We start from the raw sequence: 10,308 nt of genomic DNA on the forward strand, positions 1-10,308 counted from the left end.
TTGGTGGAAAAATCAGTTCAGTCCTGCAACTTTTTTTAAAATCAGTTCGCCCCTTCAACTTTCGTAAACACATCAGTTTTGTCCAATTTTTGAATTTCCCTTAAAATATGACGTCACCAAACTGACAAGGGGACCCATTTTTAACAAAATGTCTAAAATGCCCTCATTTTTTGCCAAATAAATGTATTTTTTTATTTTCTTTAATAATTTCTTCTCAAATTGACTATTTTACCCTTCAGTTTGATCTTGTCAGTTTTGTGACATCATATTTTGAGAAGAATTCAAAAATTGGACCAAACTGATGTATTTACGAAAGTTGAAGGGGCAAACTGATTTTTTAAAAAGTTGCAGGACTAAACTAATTTTGACACCAAAGATTAAGGGGGTAAACTGAATTTAATTCTTTTGAATTCTATCATCATCCCCCCAATCTACAAATCAAAAACCAATTATACATGAAACTCCACAACTAAAATTAGTTATATTATATCCTGTGTAATCCTTTATGATTCCATTCAGAATTTGAACTGAACTAAAACCCAAATGCTACTCAAATGAAATAGTACTAATCGAATTAATAGGAAAAGATAAGAAATGATATGTATAATACTTCTCCAATTCGTTTTAAACGCCAAAACCAACTCCATCTTAGAGTTTAGCTATCTCAGCAGTTTAATTGCATAGTCCCTCTGTTCTTCATTGACATCTCTACTTTAATAATTCTCTTCTTTTTTCATCTTTATCATGCATCTTCACCGGAATGCCCTCCTTGGCTGCTCAAACCAACATTGAGTGAGATGACGAGAAAAATGTTGATATGAAAATAATAATAATAATAATAATAATAATAATAATAATAATTCTAGGCATGCGCACAAGACGCCTTGAGTAGCGCCTTATAAACGTTTTGTGCCTTGAGCAGCGCTTTCTACGCTTGCGCGTCTTAGCTGCAAAGGCGACTCTTTTTTCTCTGCGCCTCAAGCTTTTTGAGCCTCAAGGCTTGCCTGAGGCACATTTTTTAATACATTGCTTACAACTAATGTATTCATCCTAGTAGTAGTACCATCACCGACTTGATTGAATTCTACGACGCCCCTTGATCGTGTTTTCCTCCATTATATGGATCAACTCCTCCTTAGTCCTTACTGGTCAGATCACCTATTCTAAACTCTTCATAGAGGTGTAGCACTCTAAGGTTTTCCACTTGGAATCCTATCATTCGAATAAAAAAGTGTGCGGTGAAGGTTAGCAATAGCATCCACTACAAAGTTTGTTTCACGAAAATACGTTCAAAACTAATGAATTCAAAGCAGCAACGTAGCAGAGTTGGAGGTCTGGCCGTTTGCGACAGACCATGTTTGGGCATGGATCATGGGCTGGGCCCGCTTTGGCTTATATCAACTGTGGGTTTGCTCTAGACCTAGTGCATTTTGGGCTTGGGGTCTTTCTCTAGGTTTAAGTTTGCTTAATTTTTTTACTTTATAATTTCTGTTATGTTTTTCTATTATTAGAGCATCTTTATCATACTCTCTATTTTAGCTTTTTAGCTATTTTAGAGAGCGTGTTTAGCTTTTTGGGTATTTTAGGAGCTCCAGCAGACTAGCCAAAGTTTAGCTATTTTAACTTTTAGCTATCTCGCTAGCTAAATATAACTAGCATAGCTAGTGAGATGTGACTCTCTATTGTGCTAGTCTTTCTCTAGGTTCAAGTGTGCAGACGTATCTCAAAAGTCGCTAACCAAAATAACATTTTTCGCTAATTTGACTAAAATTTAACTCAAAAATGGCTAGCATTGGTAAAGATGCTCTTAATTGTACTAATAACTAGCTACCTTTTATGGATAGAACTAAAAGGGCTTGGTCCCGGTCTAAGCACCTCGTGTGCCTTATCTGCTCTAGGTTGGCGACGACCCTTTTGCTTTGTTTTGCTTTGTCAAATTGTCGTTGCCTCCTAGCGGTAGGATGAAACTAAGTGTCGTCGGACGTATTATTCGGCGGTAACATAGTAGGAAAGCTGCATTATTAGACACTAGGATGTGTAATCGAGTTACATATCTAGTGATCTTTCCATTATGTCACCTCTATGACAAAACAAATTGAGTTGTCATTAGGGCAGTACTCTTTGCTAGTGGGTACTTGTTAGAATACATGTACTTTGCAGAAATTCTTGTTATTATTTCGGGACTTCTAGATGCTTATTGTAATCAGGGATAAAGATTTTACGTCCCCTTCTTGTATTCGACAGTTTCATTAATGAAGACTTGAGGGCAGCCGCACCCGCCATTTATTCAAAAAGTTACAAGCCAGCCCTCTAATGTCTTACGAGTTTGATTAATCTTCAAAGCGGATCAATCTCGTTACCGCATCAATCAAGCTTGGAATCTACCTCTGAGACCAAGTTATTAGGTCCATTTGTGGTTAGGTCCAAGATCTTTAGAAAGCTGCACTTACCTCCTCCGGGGCATTGAATTGAGAAAAGAAAAGGTCACGTGAGTAATGCCCGCAAAAAAGGAGGGTGGCACATGGTTTTGGTTAGCAATTACCACAGATTTCTCACTTAAAACAGGCAAAGGAAACACCTGGATTGGACTGCACTGACTTGATCAGAAAGCATATTCTCAAACAAACTTTACAAAACAGCTGATACTTCTACCCCTGGTTTCATTCCCTTCCTCCACTATATAAACCCTGCTCTGCCTTTTCCCTATCAATAAAACCCAAAACAAAAAACCAGAACCCTCATATTTCAGCCACAAGGGTTTCTCTTTCTCTTTACCCTTTCTCATTCATACCCAAAAATCAAAAAAAAAAGAAAAAAAGATGAGTACTGGAGCAGCATGCAGGGCATGGATTGTGGCAACAAGCATTGGAGCAGTTGAGGCTCTGAAAGACCAAGGAGTTTGCAGATGGAATGGGGTTCTGAGGTCACTCCACCAACATGCCAAGAACAACATCAGATCATATTCTCAGGCCATGAAACGCTCTGCCTCTTCTTCTGCAGCCATTTCTAATCATATCAAGAGGTCAAAAGAGGAGAAGCTCAGGAAAGTCATGGAATTGAACTGCTGGGGTCCTAATACTGTTAGATTTTAGCTAGATTATCCTAGTGTATAAGATTCCATGCCTCTCGATCACCCTTTCTTTGGTCGATGAATATATCCACATGGGTTATCTCATTTCTAGATTACGAGTAGTCTTTTTCTCTACCCAGTTTATAATCAAGAATTTTTGCCCAGAGCAAAAGTTTTCATTTTTGGTGAAACTCTGGGAAGAATCAACTTTTAAGGCAACAAGAAACCAGATTCTCATTCTCTTGGTGATTTTTGTGAATAATTTCTTTTTATTAATATCAAAAGAAAACTGGATCGATGCTCTCTAAAATAGAATTGAAGGGAATCAAGGGATATTGGCATATTACCATAGTGGTTACCATTTTTTTCCTTCATACTTTATGACTAATAAATGTGCTATATGTTCGTTCATAAAAATTTATGAACCAACATTATACAGTTTGAACATAATAATGGGTGGAATATGGATGATTTTTTTCTTGGAAAACAAGAAAATTGTTGATGTTCGATTCAAGACGTTTGCCGCATAGAATTTAAATTCTATATGCTCAATTTCCGTATGTTTATCGCAAAACTAATAGTGTAGCGTATAGATTAACATATTTTTCTAGCTTATCTAATGTAGTGGAACTTAATGTAAGCACGTACAGTTCCTAATTTCTTACAAGATGTACGTTCTCTGTGATCGAGGATTCATGTAATGCTTCTACTGTGATTTGAAGTAAAGGTGATATGTCCTTTTTAGAATCACAAAATTTTATTAAGCTGAGCCAGGTAGGCTGGCCGAGTTCCAAAACTTTAAAAAAAAAAAAACAACAATAAACTTTAATGAGGAGGTGTATTTTAGGTGTTGGGAAATCATTTTTTTGGCGATTAAATGATTATTAATCAACAAGAACAAAATTACAACTAAAATACCTAAATCGAGCCCTAAGAAACAAACTGAACAAGCCCGGATAACCCTACAAACTTCAATCACACCAGCCAAACTCAATAGTGACACAGAATCGTCATTGAATTGGCCAACGAAACTTAAAGTCCAACCACAATTATGTGCAAGAAAAACAACACAGAACCCATCTCCACAACCCAAATATATGAATCATACAAATTAAGCATCTTTTTTTTTAAAATAAATAAATAAATAAATATTTCATTGATAAAATTTAGGCCATAATCGCATCAAAGCACTATTACATTAGACAGTTTGCTCACTTATTCAAATGAGCTTAGCAGATGATTAAACTACATACAAAACAAGATACTAGATAAACATAAAAATTGGAGCCAAGGCGCTCAATTGCGGTACTTCAAACTTCATGAATCCATCTAGTTGTAGCTAGTTTGCTCAGTCTGCCAAGATATTCAACCACCGTGACTTAAGCCACAATCAATTTGAAATCAGGCCCAAAAACCCAATTCCAAACTTGTCTTTTTTGGGGTTCGGGTTCGGGTTCGGGTCCAGGCCCAAGGACTTGAGCCCATTCCCAAACCCTAGTAGATTTGCATCTCTTGCCACCGATCTTCACCACTGACGGCGGCCAAGATAGCTTAGCCGTTAGCATCCTTGACCACGTTGACGTCATCATCGATCCCAGCCTAGACCCAGCCCCATGACTTGAGTCTAGGCCCAAACCCGGGCCTAAGGACCCAAGTCCGAGCCCAGGCCCTAAGACCCTTAAGCCAAGTCAAAACCTGATTTTGTATCTGCTGGATCTTCGCAGCAGCCACGAATTCTGACGGCTTCCAAGGTTCTTCTCTCAGCACAGAGATCGTCGACTTTGACAAGTTTGTCACCATCTTCCACGGATCAGCAATCCGCCTTCTACCAGTAATAAGTGCATCAATTATCTAAAGTTGCACACCCACCTGCAGAAGGGCTGAGACAACCATCTCTCTCAAAAGTCCCGTTGTTGGATTCAGCCATCAACGCGTCAGGAGCTGTCAATTCGAACCCACTTCATGTGATTGCTTTCTTCGATGTCCCGGACACCAATCTTGTTCCATTAACGACACCCACAATCGTAAAGAATCCTCATAATTGGTGCCCTAGATTGGTCGGGACCCTGAAGCCGTTGCTGCCTGAGAGCATTCCTCTCTAAACTGTTGATCATAGGCAATCAGGATCTTCGCCTTTAGACATGATTCTACAAATTAAGCATCCTTGAATAAGGATATATGAACTAAAATATAAGAAAAGAAAAAAAACCCATAGAGGGATCAAATAAACTAATAGTAAGACCATTCAAGCCCTTGTTGCACTACCATATTCACTGAAACACCCTATTAAAACAAACAAGCTAAACGACGACGACGTTAGACATTCAAAAGATTATGGAGCTTTACAAAACAATTCACACACCCACAGAATGCGTCTCACGCGCTCTAAACCTAGGTTTGACGAAGGTCGCATCTCTACTCGTCCGGCTGCGCCGCATCATGGACATAGGCCTTTGCCTTACCAACGTTCGCCGAGTGCGGTCGGTTGGGCTACTTGTCACATCTCGACCCTTAAATTTTTACCTTATTTACTAGCTTGGTTATAATAAGAATTTTACCGTCTCCGTCATTGAGGTTATAGTTTAATTGGTCCCTAGAGGGGTTTGGGGGACAGTTATTTTTCGGAGAATTATTCGTAGGAGAAATTTATGAAGACAGTAAAAATGGTAAATTTTAGCTAGTAAAAGGTAATTTTTATTAAGGTATTATTTGGGTGTAAATTTTGGGAGTTGGGTTTATTTATTTTTTTGGTTGTGGTTATATTGGTGTTGGACCGGTTTGGGGTAGGCCCGAAACCATCTCTCTCTCTTTCTCTTCTCTCTCTCTCTCTCTTTTCCCGGTTCTCCCTCCCGAGCTCTCTCTCCCTTCGCCGGAAGACCAGCGCGTGCCGCCATCGTCCGGTCGAGCAAGGCTGCTGCACCGGTCCCGTTAGGACCGGCGTCTCCTCCTCTCTCATCCTAGGCCGGTGAGCACTGCCACAGCGCCGCCGAACGGGAGGAAACTCGTCCCAAAGGGCAGACTGTGTTGTCGCCGGAACTCCCTCCTCTGGCCGCCAAAGCCGACGATCCTTGGCTCATTTTGAAGCTCTCCTCCCGTGTAGCAACCCCTCCAAAGGTCTCACCCTCTCTTGATCTAGGTAAGGAGATGTGTGGAGTTGAATTTTCTAGGGTTTTAAGGACGTTTTGGTTCGATTACCCTAGTTAGGCTTGGAATTGATGTTTGTGCTAGTTAGGAAAGTTGTAGAGGGGGTTGAGAGGAAGATGCTGTCAAAATTTCCCAGGCATTGGAGCTCGCCGGAGTCGGCCTCCGGCCGCCGCTGTTTGGGGGATTTTTATGGTTTTAAATGTGGAATATTAATGAAAGTTATTGATGTGAATTTTAGAATTTTTGGAGGAGTTTTGGATAGGTTTGGGAATTTTTAAAGCTTAGTAATCTAGGTGGTTATTTAAGGTAGAATCCGGCCGTTGGATTAAAGTTGTATAATCAGGTAAAAAGTTGAATTAAAGCTGCCAGTATGTTCGGTGAAGTTTGGACCCTATTGAGTTAAGAATGGCGAAGTTGGGCAAGGATGAGTGTGATTAAGGCTCACATTTAATTATGCCTATTTTGTGTAAGTTTTGGATTTTTGGTTGGGAAATTAATATTATATTTGGAACAGGACGAGAGGAGGTCCGAGCAGAAGAAGCCTCGGAGCGACATCAGGCTTAGGCCTAATTTGTGAGTGGACCTTTGTTTTACTTGAAAAACATGCGATGAATTATTCTGTTAATCATTTATTTCTTTTGTTGAGATTTATTTCTTTCTCGGATATTTGACAATTTTCCTCATTTGGAGAGTTCCCGAAAATGAGATTTTCGGTGGATATATATTTTGGATGTTTATGAGTATAGTATGTATATAAATGCTAGCTAGCCATACGTGCTTGGTCCGTCATAATGAGGTAAAATTTTATTATGGCGTGACGTGAGTGTTAGACACAAGCGTCATAGCCTTATATGAAAATTACTTTTTTATCTGGTTTATTTAGGTTTTCATATAGAGAGTCCACACGTATATACACCCGTCCTCTTCGGTCATAATGAGGAAAAATTCCATTATGGCGCGACGTGAGCGTTAGACGCAAGAGTCGTAGCCTTGTATGAATTTCTATTTTTCTAATTTGTTCCTAGGATTCATACAAGGAGTCTGACGAGTGTAAATACATACGCATATATGTTTATTTATTTATAGTTGAGCCCGAGAGGCTCCATTTTATTGAGTTATGGAGACTAGCCGGAGCTAGTTATGAAATTGCCAGTTTCTATGTTGAGCGTTTTTTACGGTCACATGCAGCATAATTTCTTTGGAAATTAAAATGGGAATGCATAAATATTTTATTTATTAATTTATTTTTGTCCACTCACTCTAACGGTTTCAAATGTTTTCTCCTGGGCCATTCTTTTTAAAATGCCCAGTCTGCAGAGTTCGGGTTGACACTAGTCAGAGGCGAGGCATAGTTACCCACATCTCTTCCACCTTTCATCAGTAGGTTACCTATTAACCTACTACCAAATTTTCTTGCTTTCGCTAGTGTTTAGTAGCTCTGATTACCTTTGGATTATTTGTATAATAGTTCGGTTGTGTGCTAAGTCTTTGTTTATTAATTTGGGGGATATCCAAAGGATGGTGTATGATATAAATTGGATATTTATGTGTTGGATTAGAAGATGATATTATTTTTGTGTGTGGTGGATGTGTTGTGAGGGAGCAGGTGGCTCCAGGTGTTGAGGTTGGATGTGTTGGTATAGGAGTGTTATCTGAATTTTTCAGGATAGAGTTGTCCATTTTCAAGAGAAGTTATGCTGAAATTTTTGGTGAATTTTTCAATAAATTTTCATTGGAGGTGGTCCCCACAGGACTTACTCCAGGTTTTAAGGTAAAATTTGAGGTGGGTCTTGATACTACTAGTATTGGAGGATGCCTTGATCACTGGTTGGGATCGAGGGAGAGGGTACAGGTTGTTTAGTTTTCGGTCGATGGCAACGGCGGCACAAGCAGAGGTTTATTGGACGATGGTGGTGTTAGATCAGCCCCGATCGTTTCTTGCTGCAAATATTGGTTGTCTAGTCTGACCTGGGATCTGGGTTTGGAGTCGGATCCAATCGGATCTCGCCGGAGACTCATCCTGGTATGTTTGGGGTCTGATTTCAGTTTATGCGGCAGAGGATGGTGTAGGATTGTTCTATTGGCGTCTGTGGTTAGGGGTTGTGGCGGTGGAGGGGTTATGACGGCATTGGGTCAAAGATGGTGTCGACTCGACGGTGGCTGAGAGCTGTAAGTGGCGACAACGGCGGCGGGTAGGGGCTGTGGTTTCGCTGGTGGAGACGGGGCTGCCTGTGCAAGCGTTGTTTTGGGCTGAGGTCAAAGGTCTGACCCGATGGGCCTTCTTCCAGTTATGGGTATCTTCTGGCCCAAGTGTGGAATGGGCTTGGGGCTCTACCCTGGGTCCATTCCATTGTACTATTCTGTAATTTTATTTAGTTTTTTACTATAATTTAATTGTAGTTCTAAGCGGCTTTATGTCGCCAATGATATCCTATCACCTTTTGATAGGGTGCGAAGGGCCTTGTGCCGGTCTATGCACCTTGTGTGCCTCATTTGCTCTAGGCAGGCGACGAGTCGTTTGTTTGGTCAAATGGTCGCAACCTCCTAGTGGTAGGATGAAATTAAGTGTCGTCGGGTTTTTCCGGCGGCAACATAGTAGGAAAACTGCATTATTGGACACCAGGATATGTGATCGTGTCACATGTCAACTGATCTTTTCATTATGTCACTGCTGTGACAAAGCAAATAGAGTCGTCATTAGAATAATACTCTTTGCTAGTTGATGCTTGTTAAAATACATGTACTTTGTAGAATTTCTCAATATTATTTCGAGACTTCTAGATGCTTATTGTAATTAGGGGTTTAGGCTTCATGTCCCCCCCTTATATTCGACAATTTCATTAATAGAGGCTTGAGGGCAGCCGCACCAGCCCCTTCTTTCAAAAAAAGATTAGGGAGCTTTCAATGAATTTGAGTAAGATTGAGGAGGGCATGCACAGAGATTTGAGAAATTAGATAATAAGTAAAAAACCAAAAAAGAGAACTGATGGAAAGGAAATGGGAAGGAAGACTCAAACAAAGACGAGTGTGGCCTATGTATCATCCTTATACCGATATTATCCTAACTTAACCACCTTTGAGGTGTTGGGTTTTAATCACAAAAGGTCTCGGCACAATTATGAATGATCCATCCATTTATGAGTTATATTTTATTTATCACTTTTTCAATGTGGGATCTCTCCTCTCCAACACTCCCCCTGACGTGAACCTGATTAACAAACTGAACCCGGTCCCCATGACAACCGAAAGAACCTCAAACTCCCCATGACAACTAAAAGAACCCCAAACTCGAAAGAACCAAACCATGACCATGACCATGACCCCTGAAAGAACCAACCCGAGCTCATGGAGACACAACTGGAGAGGGACCCGCTCTGATACCAAGTCAAACAGCGACAAGCGTGGCCAGTGGATCTTCCTTATACCGATATTGTCTCAACTTAACCACCTTTAAGATGTTAGGTTTTAATCACAAAATGCCTCGGTATAATTATGAATGATCCATTTACTTATGAATTATATTTTATTTGTCATTTTTCTAATTTGGGATCTCCCTTCTCCAACAAAAAGAGGGATGGTGGAAAGATGAAGACACGGGAGAACATAAGAATAGAAGGGATGGGTATAATGAAATTGAAAGATATTTAAGAGTTGGAAGAAGAGATTTGAGAAGGAAATGAAAATTAAAACAAAAGAGAAATAGCACTTGCCACCACCAGGACTGAGGACTACCACGAGAAGGGCACAAGAGAAACTAACCCTATTATCAATTCAAAGATCCACGTAAATCCTAAACTAGATAGATTTGGCAAGAACGGGAGGAAAAAGAGAAGAAAAAAAAAAGATCGAGGGGTTTCTAGTAGGTCTGGGCAAAAACCGACCGAAAGTTGGAAAACCGGCCGAATCGAACCGGAAAAACAGTTCGGCGACCGAACAGGAAAAAAGCAGTTCGAAAAAGTTGTGTTTTTGACCCGCACCGGAAGAAGGCAGTTCGAAAGCGAATTGTTGTTCTGCACCGCCCGAAAATAACCTCACCGCACCGCATGTTTTAATACTTTTAATAAATAGAGTTATTTTTATTCAAAAATAATCTT

General features: G+C 40.1%; 1 protein-coding gene across 1 annotated transcript; it reads left to right on the forward strand.

Annotated features, from left to right (window-relative positions):
* Positions 1 to 2,729: 2,729 nt before the first annotated feature.
* Positions 2,730 to 3,327, forward strand: LOC101314162. Its single transcript, XM_004294433.1, has one exon. The coding sequence runs from the start codon at positions 2,820 to 2,822 to the stop codon at positions 3,090 to 3,092; it is 273 nt and encodes a 90-aa protein (XP_004294481.1). The 5' UTR covers positions 2,730 to 2,819; the 3' UTR covers positions 3,093 to 3,327.
* The last annotated feature ends 6,981 nt before the right edge of the window (positions 3,328 to 10,308 follow it).

Source organism: Fragaria vesca, linkage group LG3 (genome assembly GCF_000184155.1).
Source record: "Fragaria vesca subsp. vesca linkage group LG3, FraVesHawaii_1.0, whole genome shotgun sequence".
In the NCBI taxonomy this organism is placed as follows: domain Eukaryota; kingdom Viridiplantae; phylum Streptophyta; class Magnoliopsida; order Rosales; family Rosaceae; genus Fragaria; species Fragaria vesca.

What these genes read in the sequence shown, in the direction of transcription:
- LOC101314162 (XM_004294433.1), top strand. Translation starts at nt 2,820, where the DNA reads ATGAGTACTGGAGCAGCATGCAGGGCATGGATTGTGGCAACAAGCATT.